Source organism: Pelophylax lessonae, assembly GCF_965119305.1.
Source record: "Pelophylax lessonae genome assembly, chromosome: 2".
NCBI classification, from domain to species: Eukaryota; Metazoa; Chordata; class Amphibia; order Anura; family Ranidae; genus Pelophylax; species Pelophylax lessonae.
Window position 1 is genome coordinate 362,878,120 of NC_138769.1, and position 22,445 is coordinate 362,900,564.

Below are 22,445 nucleotides of genomic sequence, written 5' to 3' on the forward strand. Positions count from 1 at the left end.
ACATGAGGATGCATTATCACAAGAGATAAACATATGTTTTGGATTAAGTAGGGAAGAGTTAAAACCCCTCTAAGTTTTTTTTTTTTTTTGCTGTTTGTTACCTGTTTGGGATATTTCCCTGCTCTTCCTGTTCCAGAGACATAACAAGAATTAGAGGAAATCTCTACAAAGTTAGGAGAATACCCATATTTGCACTGGAACAGGTACCCCCTTGTTATGGTGACAACTCTACTTTTTTTAGTTCAACCCATGTCCTAGTGACAATGGAAACCCAGACAAATTAAAAGGGTAAATCTATCTAGCAGGGGCACGACCTAGCAGTAGTATATTCCTACTCTAAAAGTCATCTCAGTTAGTTTTTGGATTGCTGGCAGCAATTCAATTAGTCATTAAAATTAACAGGTAAAAATCTGTAAACATTGGTCTACTCTTTACCACCGCCGCTAAATGTGTTTGTGAAACTGTGCTTTGCTCACACAGAGCAAAGGCTAAAGGGCCAAACACACTATAAGATTTTCTGAAGACTTTTTCCTTCAGATTTACCTTTTCTATGTAGTTCAAGGGCTGCCAAATTGCATACAAATTGAAAGTGTTTAGCTTTGACCTCATATTATATGGTTTTGGTAAGTCTAAAGGAAAAAGTATTCAGAAAATCTTATAGTGTGTATGGCCCATAAGGATTCCCTGTGATCGGTATTAATTGGCACAGTGCTAATAGATGAAGTGGATAATATTCTCCTGCAGATTCGCAAATACTGGGTATTTCCATCAGCTCCCAGTGTGGGGGACAGAAGAAAAGGTATAAGGAGTATACGCTGCTGGGTAGGGAGGTATTAATTAAACAAACCTGCTGCTTTGCCCAAAAGGCTTTTTTTTCAATGTGCCACACAAAATGGTCCAATTTTGATAGAAGTCTGCATCTTTTTGTATTGTGGGTGAAAACCAAAGCATCTGCAGGAAAGCATTGTAAATGCAAAAAAAAGTTACCAAACTCAATGCAAAGTCTCCTTAACCACTTTGCCACTGAGTACCGTAGTACTACTGCGGCAAAGTGGCTCGTTATCGTCTGACGACGTAGACCTACGTCGTCAGACACTCCCCCTTGTGGGCGGCGCTCGCGCGCCGCCGGAGGCTCGCTCCCGCTGTATTCAGTCACAGCGGGAGTTGGGCCAGGGGAGGAGCAGCGGCGATCGCCTCTGCTCTTCCCTGATCGTCGGGGATCTAGTGTGGAGATCCGCCCGCCTGTGTAAACACAAGCGGGCGGATCTCCCAAGTGACAGGGAGTGACAGATCGGAGTGTTCAGCATAGCTGAACACTCCGATCTGTCCCTGGCTCACACAATAACCTCCCCCCCCACACGTCAGTAAGCACCAGGCATACATTAACCCCTCCCTCTCCAATAAAATTAACCCCTTCCCTGCCAGTGTCATTTTTACAGTAACAGTGCATATATATAGCACTGATTACTGCAGTAATGTCACTGGTCACCCCAAAAGTGTCAAAAATGTCAGTCAAGGGTCCGATCTGTCCACCGCAATGTCGCAGTCCCGCAAAACAAATTGCAGATCGCAGCCATTACGCATTAAAAAAAAACCACCAAAAATGACAGAAATCTTTCCCTTTGATAGTAAACGCAATAACTTTTGTGCGAACCAATCAAAATACGCTTATTGTGAATTTTTTTACCAAACATAGGTAGCAGAAAACAAATTGGCCAAAAATTTAAAAAAATTTAGATTTTTACATTTTTTTGGGGGGAATTTCATATAAAAAAATGTGAAAAATATTGTTGTTTTTTCAAAATTTACGCTCTTTTTTTGTTTATAGCACAAAAAGTAAAAATCGCACAGGTGATCAAATACCACCAAAAGAAAGCTCTGTTTGTGGGAAAAAAAGGACGTACATTTAGTTTGGGTATGGCGTCGCACGACCGTGCAATTGTCAGTTAAAGTCGCACAGCGCCGAATCGCAAAAAGTGGCCCAGACGTAAGACAGCAAAATGCTTTAGTGGTAAAGTGGTTAAGAGGGTACTACAATTTGTACTCCAGGGCTGAAAGCTAAAACAGACTAAACACTGAAGGTGGCCATACATAGAATAAAATTCAACTCAGCAGGATGCATTTCAAAATGCCCATTCCTGTTCATGGGAAGTCGATCTATCAATCAAATTTCCATTAACAGGCTTGTTGGAAAATTTACTATCTGTCAGAGTATGCAGCCAATGTGCTACAGCACCAATCAATGTATTCTGATGGCGGGGAAGTCCTGCTGTCAGAATACACTAACATAAAGGGAGGATTTTCCCATCCACCTCAAATCTGTGAATGAGGAAATTAGCTTAGTTTTCTTTTTTTTTTGTTTCACCTGGCTGGCTGAATGAAATAAACTGGGTAGTGTATTGGCAGCTTAACTAAATGTATTGTAAACAATATGTACAGTATATGCTGTCTTATTAGTGATATGGATGCAGTTTTTATATATCTATTTGATATATATATATATATATATAAATATATATATATAATATAATGTTTAGGTAAAAGTTATCCTTTTTTAAAATCTATAAAATTATAAATATGAATGAGTTTTAAAGACTAGAACATTCCTGTGTCTAAAACTGATAGAGACCACCAATGAATTCCATGAATATGACATATTATTTGGCTAAATCACTTACATGGCAAGCATTGACAGCAAATGCAGTTTGGAAATATTTACATAAAGCTTAAAGTTGTGTGCAGTTTCCTGTATTTGAGGAGCATAATATCTTTAAACATTGTATATATATTGAAAATTGTACCTGCTTCTATACTTTATTTGACAAAACTCAACATGTTTGCACTTTAACTATCTAGTCTTAATTTTATATATTTTCAAATGCAGAAATTATTTATAAAGAAAATAAACATCTTAATGTTGGAAAGAATAATAAAGCCCTGGTTCCCGCTAGTAAATATAGTCAAACATTTGTAAACTTAGTGGAGCACTAAGTGAGTTAGTATTATTTTGATGCTCAGTATATATATACAGCAGTGGCCTTTACTGATTTGATGAAATTGAGCTTATTAAATTCATGAGTTCGTCGATTATTTTAGATGCTTCGGCCCATCTGGCATCATTCAAAATTGCCAATTGATATAGACCTGCATGCTAAGGAAACAGTGAATAAATAAAAAAAAAAAAATGTCAAGTATATAAAAGTACAACCATATGAAGACACACACACACACACAAAAAAAAAGCAAGGAAAATTGCATTATTTGTTTCAGGTACAATTTTCAGTTACATACCTTAGAATGTAGGACTTTGATAGATGCATGCAACAATGCAGCTAACCACTGGTCTGTCATTTGTTTGCTACTTTTGATTTTTTTACAGTTTCCTGCTTCTTTAATTTCACTACCCCATCGGGAAATGTGCTTTCTCCAAACTATCCTGAAGAATACAGCAACCACCTTCACTGTGTGTGGCTCATCATAGCCAAACCTGAGAGCCGCATCCACCTAGCCTTCAATGACTTTGACGTAGAGCCTCAATTTGACTTCTTAGCAGTTAAAGATGGTGGATCACCAGAGTCACCTGTGCTGGGCACATTCTCTGGGAACCAGGTTCCCCCATCACTAACAAGCAGTGGCCATGTATTAAGGCTGGAATTCCAGACCGACCACTCCACTGAGAAGCGAGGATTCAATATCACATTTACCAGTAAGTATTCAAATCCAACTAAATCAATTCTAGTTAGCAATGGTCACTGACTTTGTGAAACATGATCTTCTTGTGACTAAATTCCATGTCCTAAGTTATTTTTCCACAGGGGTCACAGAAATGGGCTAAATCGTTTCCTGCTACCTAAATAATCTGGTTTATGCCTTGTTCTGCACCAAAACCACTGGCAGGATTAACACATTTTTGAATAATGGCAAACATAAATGGGATACTTTGTGAGTACTTACAGTGCTCCCTCAAAGCATCCTTACATGTAATAAAAAAACAAAACAGAGGCTTAGATTTATGAATCTGAAAAAAATAAATAAATAAAAAACCTTAAGCTGGAATCTTATTGGTTGCTGTCATTAATTTTGTATTCCTTTTCCATTCCTTCAACTTTTTATATGCAATCTCTGAAATTACTGCTTATCCAAGAACCATAAATAATAGTTGTAAAAGGGATAGGCTCAATTATCTGCATCAGTAAACTACGTATAGGACAGGTACACTCAGGAACAAACCAAGCAGGTTTGTTCTGCCTTTTTATTAAGCAAGGCAATGAACAAAGATACACTATATTACCAAAAGTATTGGGATGCCTGCCTTTACAAGCACATGTGCTTTAATAGCATCCCAGTCTTAGTCCATATTGTTCAATATTGAGTTGCCCCACCCTTTGCAGCTATAACAGCTTCAACTCTTCTGGGAAGGCTGCCCACAAAGTTTAGGAGTGTGTCTATGTTAATGTTTGACCCTTCTTCCAGAAGTACATTTGTAAGGTCAGGCATCCATGTTGGATGAGAAGGCCTGGCTCACAGGCTCTGCTTGAATTCATCCCAAAGATGTTCTGTTGTCTTGAGGTCAGGAGGTTTGTGCACTGGTGTGCAGTCATGTTGGAACAGGAAGGGGCATCACCAAACTGTTCACCAAACTGCTCCCACAAAGTTGGGAGCATAAAAAGTGTCCATAATGTCTTGGTTTGCTCACACCTTAAGAGTTCCCTACTTTTGACAATATAGTGTAGTTCAGTGCAAGAGGGCTATGTACAATAAGTCCATACAAGAATACAAAAACAAAACATCTCCACTAACTAGCATCTAACTAAATCTATGCCAGTTTCTGTCTATCAGGTAGCCCCGTAGTTGGTTCCCTAAGCAAACAGGCAGAACATGTGGCCTTTTTAGAGTTCTGTCAGCAGTCATTCTTTAAACCCATCAGCAGGCTTTAACAGTAGAGAGATTGAGAGAGCCTTTAATCCTCAGTCAGCTTATATGTAAGACTAATGCATAAGGTCTGGACAACTGGTAAGATGTGGGCATAAGGGTAGGGGCTTTATCCCACCCAAAGCCTCCGAGCTTCAGAACCCAGACCATGACTTATTAAGATCTGAAAAAACAAAAAGTTGAATGTCTCCATAATAGACACAAATTCTGGAGCTCATCACAATGTCTAGGTGAGAAACCTATGTGCCACATACAGTATACATCATCCACAACCTTGGCAGCCAGTGTCTCACACAATATAGGGGGTCTATGTAACAGTGCACACTAGTTCCTGTTAAATATTTATAACTTATAATGTCAGCTAATCAGATCTGGTTGTCTAAGTCACATTTAATGAGTAGAATGGACATTCATTATTAAATGCAGATCACTGTGACATTAAGAGGCCCAATGTGGCATTTAGAAGACCCAGTGTGTTTTTGTGTTAATCTCTGCAAAGCAGACCCATGAGCAATCTGTGGCATCGGAAAATACTTTTTCAAATAACTACTGTAACTGCAGCTGTTCCTGTAACCAAGTGAGTATCAAATAGAGTTTCCTATTTATGTGACTTCCTACAGTGATAATGTTGTTGTGACAATGTCTCCGTGAGAAACTGGCACAAAATATCTGACCTTGCTGTACTCTGCCAAGAATTCTCAGATACAGCAGCCCAATGTAGCATGGAGGCTTAGCCTTGGTGTATTTTATTTCCTAAAGAAATGATTATGTTTGATTTGCTGAAAGTGCAGTTAATTAGACTCAATGAAGGTGACTAAAGCTGAGTTAATATTTGGCGCTGCTGGGAATTATTTATTCATAAATGTATAGCAATATTCATCATATGCATGAAAGAAAATTGCGTTAACCCAGCATTAAATAAAGATGGAGGTAGGCTACAGCAAATAAAAATCAGCATTAATTAAGAGATTCATTTAGCTAGACATTTCATTTTAGAGCGTGATTCATAAAACCATTTTCAGCCACAAGTTGACGCTAATCCAAATGACCTGCCTGATGGATTGTAAATAGTATACTTTATTTATGATCTCCCTGGCCATTCTAATCTCATCCCATGTAGTGTATTGTGACTGTTGCACTGTATTGAAATATGAGCTAGTTTATATCAATTGTTTTATGAGCCTGTGTTTTAATAAATAGATATGGCTATGGGGCACCATTGCCTCCCATCAAATCTACTCTTCATGATCATGCTATAATTAGTAAGACTATTAGTAATCAGTTTTGGTACATAGATTCCTAAATTGGCTATAACCTTCAAACAGGACTCTTTATAACAGCTCACCCTTTGCTTTCTCATGTACTCAGCATTTAGACACAACGAATGTCCAGACCCTGGCGTGCCAGTAAACGGGAAGAGGTTTGGAGAGAGCCTACAACTTGGCAGCTCTGTATCCTTTCTATGTGATGATGGCTTTATCCGTACCCATGGATCAGAGACCATAACTTGCATCTTGAAGGAAGGAAATGTTGTATGGAATAGTGCAGTACTGAGATGTGAAGGTAATGTTTCGGCTTCTTTAACTGTTGAGAAATTACTATATATTATGTATGATTGTTTTAATGTCCCTGTAGTTTGATGTAACTGGTAATGCAAACTTTTAGGAAGCCACTTAAAAGTACTTTTGTAATATAATATTTAGAAGAGATTGCTCCTTTCATGCAGCTCATCTCGAATAAGGCTTGTTTTGTCTCCATGCTTTGCATTTTGTTCAGTATGCATTTATATTGTATGTATTACTAACTGCAGCCATTTTTGAACTTTCCCACCTGTGTTATAATTACATGAATGCATACCTCTATCTACAATATTTTGCCCAACTTGTTTTAGCCCTTTGTTAAGTCTACACAAACGATTTCCAAATTCCGAAGACCATTCTTTTAAACAATCGGTGCACAGACATGGACACTTGCCTGAATGCTAAGAGTAATAGGGAATGTCAAGGAAAATTGAACCTCATCAATCAATTCTTCCCATGTGACTGGACTTCCACTCAATGTTTTCATGGGTCACAGAGAGCCTATAGACTTGCCTTTGTTCTCCTGTCCAACCTTAAAGTGAACCTGCTTTTTGCCGTGGGTTACTTAAATACAGTCCCTCTTGTGCTCCTTCCCTTTGTTCGGGTTACCTGCAGGAGCAAGAATAAGAGGCCCTGTCATTCTGGTCACACCTTACTGGGGCATAGTTATTGGCTGGACAGTGAGAGTAAAAGGAGAGAGGTACATGCTTCCCAAAACTACAAGTACCACATATTTCTAATATATATATAAAAACTTAGACACCAACTGTCAAGTCCAAATATCTTTGCGCTTTAGGAGGAGTCAGTCACTTGACTGCTATAGTATGGAAACACTGCTGCTACTTAAACAAATACTGGATAATATTTGGAAATACAAAAATGGAAAAGAAGTAGCGCATAAAATCACTATTAGATGACTTAAAGTGTAAAAAGCATGCTTGTCAAAGATACTGCTTGATAAACACTCAAAAACATGTAGAGAAAAGCAATGTCCTTAAAAGTCCATAAATCCAGGAGTGCGTGAAGTATATAAATGGATCACCATCCACCACCAGGTGTCACACCGATAGATAGCAGAAATGGCAACTCACCAGAAAACGATGCTCAAGTGTTCTCACACCAGAGCAAACTGAGCAGGGATACCATACAGATGTAGGGAATACACGCATGGAAGACCAGAGTCACTTCACCACTGCCGCATAAAAATATCCTTCACACACTTTCCTCAATGTAATGGTATTATTGAAAAAGAGAAGGGCTCCAAATAGTGAAGTACCATCAAAACACTTGCTTTATTAAAACATAAAAATTTTGCACTCACATGTAAAAGCATATGGGTAGGCATTGAATATCATGTCTCCGGTCAGAAAGGAAGCCTATCTCGTCCAGTGTACTGGGCTAACTCCACGCCAGCCCAGTCCCTTCCGGGTAGCTCCTCTGCCGTGTCCCGTGATGTCGGATGTGTCGTCAGGTCACGCCCCGACCGGTTTCGTCATGTCCGACTTCAACTGGAGGCGTATTTCTCTTTGCTCCTACAGATGATTAGAGCAGTGGAGGAGTAAATTGATCATGAGTCTACCGCAAGTGGGGGGGGGGGGAATGCGGGCATTGAACCTTGTTCACTTTAATCAACCCGATTGGACAGCAGTCATCTCAATCTTCAGGTGGCTTTATGCTTTGATTCACAAATCTCTCATATCTTCCTTTATGCTAATCTGTATCAATGAGGCTTGTAAAACATAAAGAATTAAACTTCAAAGCAATGTCTCTGCCATTATAACTTAGTTCCGGAGAAAGGAGATCTTTGCTTTGTAGTTAAAAGCTGCTCGTTTCCCAATCTTGCATATATGAAAACACATTTGTATATTTTTAAATTAGTCATAGTTTCATGCAGTGAAACGAAAATAAGTAATTAGTGATTTATGTTATTTTTTTTTATTTATGATTTTCCTGGAGTGCGTTGAAGTGCACAAAAACAATATTATACACACTAAAAAAACCTTGGTAAAAGAATCCATACTAATGTTTTTTTGTCACAGGTACAGTGTAATGTAGGCAGTTGAAAGGGTAGTGTACACAAAACAATTTCTCACTTATTTTTAAACTTGGGAGAGGACAAGGTTTAAACTTGGGAATGTGGATGGTTGATGCAATGGGGTTGATTTGCTAAATGCAAATTGGCTGTTCACCTGGCAGGGGAGGTTGCTGGGGAATTTTATCCAGGGTTCAGTGAACGAGTTGAAGTTGTGTTGACTTGCACCATTCAATAATATGCCTAATAAAAAAAAAAAAAAAATATATATATATATATACATTATATATATATATATATATATATATATATACTGTTTTCCTTTTTTTTTTTTGCGTCCAATGTGATTGGACATTCATGTAGGCTGACGTTTTACCTAACTCACCCTTATTTGCATTATAAGTGCAACTTCCCTTTCGAAGTGAGCAGCCTAGTTGTCTTTAGTTAATTGACCCCACTGTATATCCATAGGATCTTTCCATCAAACTTTACAGTTTAACCGCCAGACCTGGTGAGGAGGCAACATGTCGCCAGCTGTTAACCACCCTCTATTCAAAGGACCAGCAATAGCCGCCACATGTTTGCATTTGTTCTTAAGTTAAAAGAAAAAGTTGTTGAATGTTTACTTACCTAAGTAAATTGGGTAATGATTCACTATGACCATCTAATCATGTGCTAGCAAAAATCCTTTTTTGGGAGTCCCCTTGCACATGATTGGGCTTTGACAGTGAATACAGCTTCATCATATTCACATTCAATTACCTGAGTGAACATTCCATACTCCCACCATTTCCCATCTTTTTAATGCTCACTGTACAACGTTAACAGGGGTGCAACTGCCAGTCTTCAGATGACTTCTGACTCTTCAGCTAGCAAATGAGGGATAAATGTCAAATTAGCAATAAACCTGCAAAGATACAATAATTAAAGTGTGATTATTCCTAACACACCCGTTGACAGCTCTCATTGAATTTATGGGCTGAACTAGAAGCACCCATGTTGATTACAGTTAAAAATTACTGCCTACTTGTATACATTCTTTAAAAAAAAACTAACACTTAGTCTATTACAAAAAGAAAAGAGCCATGTTTTAGACATGTTAGGGTTTGTTTTTCAGTCCATTCATTTTTCTTGGGCTGTCTTAACGCACGTTAACACTCAACATAATGCATTAACACTCAATGTTACCGCATTACTGCATCACAAAGATGTAAATGGACCCTTATGAATGCTACTCAAAGAAATCATTGAAGGATGTAGGCTTTTTTCGATATCTACTAATATACTCTGTATTCCTGCTAAAATTGCACGGCTTAGAATACTGGCTGCTACAAAGCAATATTTTTATTTTATCAATATTTGAAAATACAGAACTTAATGAAAATGACTATGCTTACAATGTACCTAAATTAAAGCCAACAGTTAAGTAATTATAAAGGAAATACATTATTCATTTTAAATTGAACAAAGTGTCCTGAAGCAGATTCCCAAGTTATTATTTTTGCCAAGCAGAGTGAAGTTGAGTTGTATAGGGACTGCACTGCACTCTTTTTGTGTTATATTTCATTCAAATGAGGGCCTGAAACCATGTCAACAGTTTAAAGATATAAACATTTATACAACTACTTGCTTACTCTGTGGCTCATTTTCTGCATGGTGAATAAATAAAAATGATATTGAGTGACATACATTTTCTGTTTAAACTAGAAGATACTGTATATGAAAATTCTTGAGGTTCTGAATACTGACACATATAGTTAGGCCAGCAGTTTGGGCCAAGCAAATGTTAATTGTCGGCAATTTAAATGTCATTTTTTTTCTTTATAAATGTCAGTTTTGCTGCAGTAGGTTGTATATATGGTACAGATGTGCCACTTGACTAAGGGGACCACCAGGTACTATATTAAAAGAAATGTTTAATTTTTATTATTAACCACCTCCCACCAGGCCACTGTACATATACGGCCGGGTGGGAGTCTCGTCCCTCTGATAGGACGTTCCCGAACGTCCTGCAGAAGGAGCGAGATCGGACACAGAGCAACAAGTTTTGGCAGGAGGGCCCTGTGATTGGCCCTCCTGTTCACATGACGGCTGTGTCCGGCTTTGATCTCTTCTTCTCCTCACACAGATCCTGTCAGTGAGGAGAAGAAGACGATCTGTGCTGCAGCCAGGGGATCACTGAGCTTTAATAATTACTCACTGATCACAGGAGGGTCTGTGCTGGTAATCAGAACATTGACTACCAGTGCAGCCCTGGGGGGGGGGGGGGTGCCACTAGAGCCACCAGGGATGCCCACCAATGACCACCAGGGATGCCCACCATGGCCACCAGGGATGGCAATCAGGGCTCAGAGAGCCTGCCAGTGGTGCCCTCCCTATCAGTGCTGCCCACCAATGCCATCTATCAGTGCTGCCCACCAGTGCCCATTATTGCCATCTATCAGTGCCGCACACCAGTGCCCATTATTGCCCACCAGTGCTGCCTATCAGTGCCCATCATTGCCGCCTCTCAGTGCCTATCAGTGCCACATATCAGTGCCCATCAGTGCTGCATATCAGGGCTACCTATCAGTGCCCATCAATGCTGCATATCAGTGCCACCCCATCAATGCCACCCCATCAGTGCCTCCTCATCAGTGCCTGTCAGTGCGGCCTCATCAGTGCTCATCAGTGCAGGAAAAATTTATCTATTTACAAAATTTTATAACATAAAACAAATAAACTTTTATTTTTTCAAACTTTTCAGTCTTTTTTTATTTGTGCACCAAAAAAGAAAAAACCTTGCAGTGATCAAATACCACCAAAAGAAAGCTCTATTTGTGGGAAAAAATGACACAGATTTGGTTTAGGTACAGTGTTGCATGACCGCGCAATTGTCATTCAAAATGCAACAACGCTAAAAGCTGAAAATTGGTCTGGGAAGGAAGGGGGTTTAAGTGCCCAGTATTGAGGTAGTTAAACTAGGGATAGACTGAAAGCCAATATATCTGGGGCCGATATGCACTTTCCCTGATATATCGGTATCGGCCCCGGAACTGGCCGATATTGCCAATATTTTTGTGACGTCATTCTGCCTTCTTAGGTCGCCTCCCTCACCGCGCACAGCCTTGTCTGGAGTCGGGACTAGTTTTGCGGGAGTGTATCACAGCCATACACCCACCCACAGCAGCCCGGTACCAATCAGCCACCCACATCCACAGGCCCTGTACCAGCCAGCCACAGGCACTGTACCAGCGATCCAGCGAGCCACCCACAGGCCCTGTACCAGCCAGCCAGCCACTCACAGGCCCTGTACCTGCCAGCCACAAGCACTGTACCAGCCAGCCACCCAGAGGCCCTGTACCAGCCAGCCACCCACCCACCCACCACAGGGTGCCAGCTAGCCAGCCACCCACCCACCAAAGGGTGCCAGACAGCCAGCCACCCACAGACAGGATGCCAAAATAGCCAGTCACCCACCACAGGGTGCCAGCAAGCCAGCCATTAAGCATTAAACAAAAATTAACATGTTCAGTACCAGATTTTTGTCAAAAATTGTCTTTATTCTTCAAAACTTTAAATGTACAAATTATTGGCCTATATCGGCCGATACTGATATGTTGTGACCAAAATATCGGTATCAGTATCAGTCTATCCCTACTTTAAACATCATTAAAATCACTGCTCCTGTAAAAATTTACTAAAATATCTTTTTTTTTAAACTTTTTGTTGCATTGATAAATGTCCCCCAGGGCAGTACCCAGCCAATAACTTGCATATATGCCTTCAAAATGGGACTTGATTTTTCAAGTTTGGGATTCATAGACTTTAATAGAGTTTGCGGCTCAGGCCCAAAAATATTTTACATGTTCGGGAGTTCTGATGTGAACCGAACAAAGGGGTGTTTGGTCCAACTCTACTGACACATAAAAAAATAACTTGTTACTGATCACATCATGTATAAATTAAGCAGTCTTTACACTGAGATCAGAGAGGTCTCTGTCAATATATTTTTGGTTGACTTACCGCACAGCTAATGGATAAAGAGGTTAGAACAATCACATAAAATATGAGCACCCCTACAAGCAGCTCTGATGACTATAACATTAACATGTATGCTTCTGTTTAAGCCACGGGCTGCAAATATTTATGTCTATGGTGAAAAATAATAAGAAGGACATAAACCAAAGAAAAGCAAATGGGCCACAATATAGTACACAACACTATTCAACAATATCCAGGCTACATCTGTAGTTAAAAACAATAAGAAAAAACCTTTTATCTAAAAATTCATTATTGTTCCAAACACGTTTGCACTGTACCGCATTGACTATGTAAGTACACTAGCTAAAAAAATGACACACATTTATTTACTTCCTTGTATAAAAACAATGACACAACTGTCAGAGAACCATAATGACAGTAGGGAAGGTATTTGACTCTGCAGGATATGACACACTGAAGAACAGTAATCAACAGCAGGTAGAAATTGGGTAAATGGGTTTAGCCTAAATGTTGAATTAGAGCATTTGATTGCACTCTTGCTTAGTTTTTTCTTATAAACAGAAACATAAGAAGCAGAACCTTCACTAAGTGGAAGAAAGGGTTTAATATTATATTTGGCAGGGCCTCCACCTAGGATAGGGCCTTTGTAACAGAGGGGATTCCCTTCGTGGGAAATTAGTAATTTAAACAAAGTAATTGGGAGTAGAACTACTGCAACCATATTAATCATGAGTACATACTGTAGATGCACACCAGTATACAGATAATACGTTACATAGGAAGAGGTGAATAAACAGTATGTACATACATCCAATGTACAAGCAGGTATTATCAGCAAAGGGCACAATAGGAGTCCTGGTGGAATTATGAACATATACTGTACCTGGGTATATATCGTTAGAATAGGAGATACAGCAAGATGAATGTTGCCACAAAGTTGAGTTGCAGGGGCCCCTGAAGATGTTGTGGTGACTGTCATTGTTTCAGAGACCTGAAGGCAAGATCTGCAGTCATGAGGACATCTCCAACTGTTGTCCAACCAGCCTGGAATGAGCCTCCCACCTGGAACTCAAAGTCAGCCTATCTGCTCTGCACTCTACACTATGGAATGCCTAGCCTAGCTCTAGCCTGTACTGGTTATTGAGCCTTAAGCAAACTAAAAGTATCTATAGAATCCCCGACCAGAAGGGACAGGGTTAACTAGAATACCAGGGTCTTAATATAAACTATATTGCAATAAACAGGTTCACCCACTAATATACTGGAAGTTGACCACTACACACATACAGTAGCAGATACCTAGCTATCTGGCACTGTGCATGTAAGATAAAAACAATAGCACAGACTTGTTCATCACAAAGATTCAGAAATACACTCAAAAAGCTATGGACAGCTGCAGTTAAACTATTGGAACATATACTTGCATAATAATCTGCTTCTTATCTGTGTGAAAATACAGCAGCAGTAGAAGCTCTTTTGTGTATAGGGCCATGTGGCCCAGTTCTATGTTTTTCTCTTCACTTCCTCCTTTTGGGGTTTTCAAAGCCTCTCCCTGAGACAGGACGTTATAATAATTATACATAACACTGTGATATTAACAGCTAACAGTAGAGGGCAGCAGATCCCTACAATCACTATGTAACCTTATTTTGGTACGTAAACTACAGGCAGTACTATGCTGGGTCCCATTTACACGTTACATTAGGAAAGCCCTTTGATTATTAAATGGGCTGTCTAATGCACCAAAAACACACATAAAATGGTTAGCAAGGTAGTGCACCACAACGCAGGTAGTTTGTATATGTTGCCCTTTAACCCTTCATTCACACATATGTGGTGCACGAACTGCAGCGATTCCTGCAAGCTTCCCACACTGCATTGAAATCGCACTGTGTTTGCAATCCAGTGTCAGTACAAGGTTAACAACACCCCAAAAAGGATTGCAAACACAACGTGGTTTTCCCACACTGGATCGCAAATTACAAAATGACCATGCAATGCGGTTATGGTGCAGCTCCAAAAAAGGCGCCTGCACTTTTTGGGTGTGATGCGGTGCTATTTGAGCCCATTCAAAACGAATGAGCTCAAATCGCACTGCACTGAATCGCATGTGAATTGCTCAGGAATGCAGTGTGGTTCCTATGCGATTTACATGCGGGTTTTTGTGTGAATGGGGCCTAATAAATTTACGATGGTTCATGAGCAAAATGGCTGTTGATGTTTTTCTTGTTTTGCATGTCTTTATTCCTGGACATATAATTATCTAGTTATTGTAATATTAGTTGTGTATGACCTATACTGGTCCTTGTATGCATACTTTAGTTTACCTTGCTAGGGAGCCACAGCGCAAATCTGTATTCCAGGCGAATAAAAATGTAACTGCTTGATCAGGATTCTGATAACCTATTACACTGACACATTATACTGTGCTGTAATTATGACCCTGCGTTAATTGGTACTTATCACACACACCAATGAAGACTGACATTACTGAACCTTATCTGGATGACCTGCTAAGTTATCTCTATCTAAATGCAGCAATGTTTAACCCTTTTTATGCTTACGACTACCAATTTGCTTTACCTACAAACTAAACACAGTTTTCTTTTCTCACTGTAAGTATTAAAATACATTTAGGTTGAGATTAGGTAAAAAGTAACAATGTACATGTTTATTTGCTGTGTTACTGTTTTGATAGCAATTTATGCATATTGTGCAACTTTCGTAGTATTGCACTGGACAGGATATGAGTTCTCTGGATATACAGAAATTGCAACAGCAGACAAGTGATTTAAGTTATACAGAGCACAGCAGTTCTTTTAGGCTTAAAGTGAATGGAGTAGTGATGGAGGACAGATAAAGCGTATCCAAGAGGGCATTATCAGATTTCACTAGATAGAAGACTGAGATAGACTGCACAGATAGAAACATCAGAGAGAGATGGCATGTATAACAAGGGTTACAGTGCAGGCCTGCTCACACTGCTGCACCGTAGGAGACCAAGCTAATTACCTGAGATGTCAACCTCTAAGAAAGATAGGGTGATATGAATGCACTGCAGTGCACTTTGTATGCTCCAATCTCTTCTAACAGTGGAAGTTCCCCAAGACTTGCATACAGCTAGCATTGTACCTATCCACAAGATGGGTACAAAAAAGAAGCTGGGAACAAGCCTAACAAGCTTAACATCTGTAAATATAAAGTTGATGAAATCTCTCTCCAGCAGACCCCATTTCTAATACAGTGTTCAGTTTTAAAGGCCCAACTTTATACTTTTATATTACCACCTTAATAAAGGGCACCTTTATCCCCTTCTTGTCCAGGCCAATTTTTAGCTTTCAGTGCTGTCACCCTTTGAATGACAAATTCCCAGTCATGCAACACTGACGCCCAAATATAATTGTTATCATTTCTTTAACACAAATAGAGTTTTCTTTTTGGTAGTATTTAGACACCACCGTTTTTTTTTTGTGGTACAAATGAAAAAAGACCAAAATGTTTGGAAAAAAAATGTTTTTCTTAGTTTCTGTTATAACATTTTGCAAATAATAAAATTTTCTTCATAAATTTTGACCAAAATTTATACTGCTACATTTCTTTGATAAAAATAACCCAAATCAGTGTATATTATTTGGTCTGTGTGAATGTCATATTACCAAGTTATTTCTCACACACAGCATAGGAATACTTGCAACTACACCTCAAAACATATTCTGCTACTCGTCCTGAGTATGGCGATACCACATGTGTGAGACTTTTTCACAGCCTGGCCACATAGAGAAGCATAACATCCAAGGAGTACTTCAGGCATTATCCACTTTAAGTCCAGGCCTTCTTCCGATACTTTTTTATTTACAAGTAAAAGTCTGTATTTCTGCTAGAAAATAACTTGGGACCCCCAAACATTATATATTTTTGTAAAGGAAAAAAAAGTGTAGCTGACACAGATAAGTAATATATCAAACTTATAAGAAAAAGTGTGTAGCGCCAAAAGTAAATGAACAGCAATGAAATGTGAGTACTGTGTTAAAAAGGACAACACATTGAAATAAAGCCCAAAAAAGTCCTAAAGTAAAAATATGTATATATGTGTATATAATGTCCAATCTTGAATGAAGATCAACACTAAAAAAAACAATACAGTGAAAAATATAGATTTAAATACACAGAAGATGGTAGAATCAGCAACATAAACTTATTGGTGAACGCAAAAAGTTCAGTGAGCACACAAAGTTCAGTGCACAGATCTGCACAGAAAAATTGGTGGTGACTTGAAAAGTGAAGAAGTGATCCAGTACAGTGCTCTAGAATCATGCATCTCACCCCTGTGAAATCGACACTCACCAGAAAAGCTGGATGCCATTACAGCAGCAAACACACACTCAGTGTAGATCCACCATCTGTTGTGTAGAAGGCTGTTCAGCAACTCGCACCATCCAGATGTAGCTGTAGTTAATAAAGTTTGCCAGGAGCCAGATTAATTCTCCATAGTGTAGTATTTATTGGATTAGTATGTAAAAGCTAAAATAAAATGAATCATTAAACCATATGACAATGGGTGCCACAACCGACCTGGTATCGGGCAGTGACCTGACGTCTGCACTAGTGTCTCCACCCCAACGCGTTTTGTCCAATAGGACATTATCAAGTGGTCCCCTTGCCACCCATGTGTCATATGGTTTTATGATTCATTTTATTTTGACTTTTAACATACAAATCCAATAAATACTACACTATGGAGACTTCATCTGGCTCCAGGTGAGCTTTATTTACCACAGCTACATCTGGATGGCGCAAGTTGCTGAACAGCCTTCCCCACAACAGATGGTGGATCTACACTGAGTGCGTGTTTGCTGCTGTAACAGCAGCAAGCTTTTCCGGTGAGTGCCCATTTCACAGGGGTGCGATGGATGATTCTAGAGCACTGTACTGGATCACTTCTTCACTTTTCAAGTCACCACCAATTTTTTGTGCGCATCTTTGCACTGAACTTTGTAAGTTCACCAATAGGTTTATATTGCTGATCCTATCATGGGACTGTGCATTTAAATCTATATTTTTCACTATATTGTTTTTTTATTGTTGATTTTAATTCAAGATTATACTTGTATATATATACATTTTGTTTTCAATGTGTTGGTTATTTATAACACAGTATTCACATTTCATTGTTATTCATTTACTTTTGGCACTACAGACTTTTTTTCTAAAATATTTTTTTGTAGCAGAGGCCCTAGAGAATAAAATGGTTGGTCTTGCAAATTTTTATGTTGCATGGTATTTGCGCAGTAGTTTACACTTACACATATACACATTTACACAAAAATACATTTTAATGAATTTCAATGCACACAGAGACAATATAATACCCACATTCTTGGTAAAATATAAAATATGGTGTTCCGCTCGGTAAATAGATACCAAGCATGTCAAACTTTAAAATTGCGCACATTTGTGAAATGGCACCAAACTTCAGTACTTAAAAAGCACCATAGGCAATGCTTTATAAGCCTTTATTGGTTACCAGTTTAGAGTCATATAGGAGGTCTGGCGCTAGAATTATTGCTTCCGCTCTGACGTTAACGGCGATACCTCACATGTGTGGTGCGATCGCCATTTACTTATGTGTATGGGACCAACGTGTTAATTCGCCTTTGCATGCAATTGGGGGGGGGGCGCTTTAAATTTTGTATTGATGGGACACTGGTAAACTAACTGATGTTTGTGTGCACTTTTAAACTATGGCCGAGGTTGATCGTCCACCGGGGGACACTGACAGGTGTTGATGTCACAGTTTAACACTATTGCAGATGTTTTTGTGCACCGGTACAAATGTTGATGAGGCACTGGGACAGATATTTTGTGCGCTGATACAGATGTTCATGGGGGAGACTGTGACAGATGTTTTCTGCATTGGTACAGATGTTCATGGGAACACTTGGACATAAATTCATGGGACAGGGACAGTGGTGACAGTGGTGCTTGGTTTACTATGTGTGGAGATGGCTGCAGTCTGTGTGATCTGTGACAATTCTCTATGTAAAATCAGCCCTTACAGAGAGAGCTGTCAGCACAGGCTGCAGCATCCCCTGCTCCCACCCCCCGCAATGAGCGAGGAGAACTGTCACAGAGACATGTGTCCCTGTTTACACTGCGAAGGATGTAATTGGACACAGCCATTATGTGATTGGGAGGGCCAATCACAGCACCCATATCCCGGTCTTTGTTTGGCTGTGTCAGAAGATCACAGTCATCACAAGGTGGGCACTCATATTAAGCGACGTACCGGTATGTCAGCTCAGAACGACAAAGCCCCCACCCTGCCTGTTAAGTACGGTGGGCAGGTGGCAAACGGTTAAAGGAGATGTATGGTGTTAATAAAAAAACAAACATATATAGTCACCCCTATGCTACAGCACTGCTGTGATGATGTAGCTGTCCCTCACCGGCTCTAAGACCAAGAACTGAGCGATCACATGCTGATTGCTCAGTTCCTGGGCTTCTTGGAGCAGTGAGCAATGACTATACGCATTGCCCCCTATTCTGTCCCTCTGCCACTGGAGTGATGGGCTGGAGAAGGGACAGGTGCAGCTGGCTTTAGCTCTTAATCAGTCAGCTGGTGGATTCTTTCAGAGCCTGCAGTAGCTCTGCTAAGTCAGCTGACAGCAGGATTTAGCTAATTCTAGGTCACAGGAGTGAAAAAGTAAGTGCACTCCTGTGATCCACAAGCGAAGTATAGCCAAAAAAAAACCTTTGGCCATACTTCTCTTTTAAAAAAATAGAGCAAGTTCCAAGATGGCAACAAACATGGCGCAAGGTCTAAGGGATACTCAAACCACCAGGAGGAAAGTTTAAAGTAAATGTAAAAGTAGAAGCTATTATACCTTCATGCATTCCGGACCCCCCTATGCTTTCCTGAGCCTAATTACGATCCATTGCTGTGCCTAAGATTAGTGTCTCTCTCTCTGATTTGTCCCTCCTTATAGGGCAAGCTATTGGCTCCTGCTGCTGTTAATCAAATAATCAAATCTTGTGACTGGGGAACCAGAGGGTGGGGCTGGGCCACACTATCTGTGTCTATACTCACAGTCAGTGTGGCTCGGGATCGAGGCTGAAGGTGTGCCACTATAGCAAACGTCTTCCTATGGTGGCTCACTCAGAACAGGAGGAGCCTGGAGTGCGATCGGGGGAAGAGGAGGATCAGGGTTTCTTTGTGCAAAGCCATTGCACAATGCAGGTAACTAGAACACATTTGTTATTTTAGGTTAAAAAAAATAGGTTTACAATCACTTTAAGACTTATGTTATAAATAGCAAATTGACTTTAAGTAAAGGCAGGCAGGCTTGGGAGTAAACATTTTTTAACAAAGCTGACTAGATAGACCAGTTGGTGTTTTTCTGTCATCAGTCTTTTGTGTGGGCACAGAAAAATGGACATGCTTTTAAGAGCTAATTAGCAATGAGTATGTGTATATATTGAATACTCTGCAGAATTAAAGTTAAGTTTGAAGCAGTCATTAAAAAAACATTTATTCCAAGTATAGATTCATTAAAAATCGTTAAACATATTTTTAAAAAGAGCTGGTTAAAGCTATGTCTCAATTTCAGCCTCATGTAATCACTCACAAAGAAACATTTTGTCTGTGAGGGGTATAGAGCAGAGATTTAAAGCGATTGTTAAAGGAAAAAAAAAATAACAAACATCTCCATACTTATCTTTTCAGAGTGGCCCCAAACCTACTCTTCTTGGATACCTAGCTTGCATTCCTAGCTCCTCCTCTCTGACCAGTGCCCCCCCATGGGAAGCTACTTCTCATGGGGCACTTGTGCGTGCTTGCTACAGCTGCAGATGTGCACAATGCGAAATGGAATGAGGGCTCAGGTAAGTGTGGGGGGGGGGGGTTGAGGGGCCCAATTTAATGCTTACACATTTGTTACCTCAATGCAAGGAATGCATTAAGGTAACACATGTTTAGGCTTTAGAATCACATTAGGCTGTTCATTTAACACAGGCCATAAACACATAAGCTTGGACAACAATGGAGAGGTAGCCGCTCAGGTGTGAGTGATAAGACCAGTTGTGATTAAGAAAATTTAATTTGTGATATGCCTCTACTGTTTCTCTTGTTCGTCTGTTTTCTATGATGATTGCCATATTTGGAGTGTATTTTAAAGTCCATTGTTTACCTTCATGTCGGAGTGCGGTCAACATCTCTCTGGTATATGAACACATAAGCTAAGCCAATAAAAAATCTAACTGGTTCATCCATCCATACAGACGATGAACCAATATCCCTTTGCAGCTATTGTATTATAAGAACTAACCCTGCTGATTGAATTTGATTGGGTGCAGGCACTGTTCAGCTGAAAATGATCTGCCCTGCTGTTGGGCAAGAGGGTGCTGGCAGGGACACCTGTGGAGTAAATAGGACAAAATTTGGTCCTGGTATGGCCAGCCTTGGGGCTACCAGAGAAGAGAGGAAAGTGATTATCTGACCTGAGTGCATCTGCATTTGTATTATCCAGTCTCAGGCAGAGGTGGGACCCTGACCATATGGTATTGCTCACCTGCAGTGTATTCTACAAAGATGTCTTAGGCCCCTTTCACACATACGGTCCGTTTTTCATCCATCCGTTGACGGATGAAAAACGGACATCAATGCATCTCTATGTAAAAACCGATGACAACAGATGATCATCTGTTAACATCCGTTTTCATCCGCTTCCGTCAATGTCCATTTATTGGAACGGTTGAATGCCCTATTTTTCATCCGTCAAAAAAACGGATCGGACGAAAAACGGATCCAAACGGACAAACGGTCCGTTTGTCATCCATTTTTGTATTGGTAGTGGATGTAGAAAAAACAGATGAAAAATGGATGAAAAAAACGGATGAAAAAATGGATGAAAAACTGATACATTTTGATGTGACTGAACTGATGAACTAAACGGACTGTATGTGTGAAAGGGCCCTTAAGGAATACAGGGCCTGGCTCGAGTCAATCCCAAGAGTAACTAAGGCCCCTTTCACACAGGGAGTCCGTTCAGATCCACCTGTCAGTTTTTTGGTGGATCTGAACGGACGCCCCATGCATCTCTATGGGGCATCGGATGTCAGTGGAGACATGTCCGCTGACATCTGATCCGATCCATCAAAACCAGATGGATGGAAACCCTATTTTCCATCTGTCTTGTGGATCAGATGAGAACAGACAGACACTCCGTTCCCATCCGATTCCCCCATAGAGATGCATGGGGACTTGACAGCTGTGTCTCTGCACACAGCGCGGAGACACAGCTGTCATCCGCCTGCTCAGCGGGGGATCGGCGGATCGATCCCCCGCTGAAAAAAAAAAAAGTCCGCCTGATGGACTCCGTGTGTGAAAATGATTCTAAATATTTGGCAGGTGAAACAATTCTTATACATTGATTTTCAGCTGTGCATTTAGCTGTTTACAAGGAATTTACCTACTATGAATTTTTTTTCTAGTGCTACACATTTCATAATTACGGCCTATATAATTGAAAATATTTTCACCAAGATAAACAAGTCATGTAAGTTTTTTTCTTGCCTACAGGCAACTTTACCATACCCAACAATCTGATTAAAAGAAAATGCACAAAATGTATATTTAAAAAAAAAAACACTGCTACCTTTAAGCTTGGGAAGTGCTGGCTAGAAGCTCACCAATGATACAACACACTTCTGTATGAGAAAAAGCTTTCTCTTGTGTAATTATATAACCATTTATTTCTCCTGTATATCTGACCTTTGGTCTCCGTCTCACCACCCCCTTGTAAATAATTTGCTGCCACAGAAAAAAAAAAAAGCCCTTTTTACCTAATTTCATGGTCATATGACCTATGGGGCCCCAAGTCTTCTCTGTTCTTCCATGTATAGGAGGCTGGAGAGACTCA

At 39.9% G+C, this 22,445-nt stretch overlaps 1 protein-coding gene across 2 annotated transcripts in view; it reads left to right on the plus strand.

The window, feature by feature from the left end:
- The window catches only part of CSMD2 (CUB and Sushi multiple domains 2), a 1,446,274-nt gene that overhangs the window by 1,054,469 nt on the left and 369,360 nt on the right, over window positions 1–22,445 (plus strand). For both annotated transcript variants that reach the window (XM_082247591.1, XM_082247592.1), the window contains 2 exons: window positions 3,380–3,706; window positions 6,301–6,495. In XM_082247591.1, coding sequence (XP_082103717.1) covers window positions 3,380–3,706; window positions 6,301–6,495 — 522 coding nt within the window. The remainder of the gene's footprint in view (window positions 1–3,379; window positions 3,707–6,300; window positions 6,496–22,445) is intronic.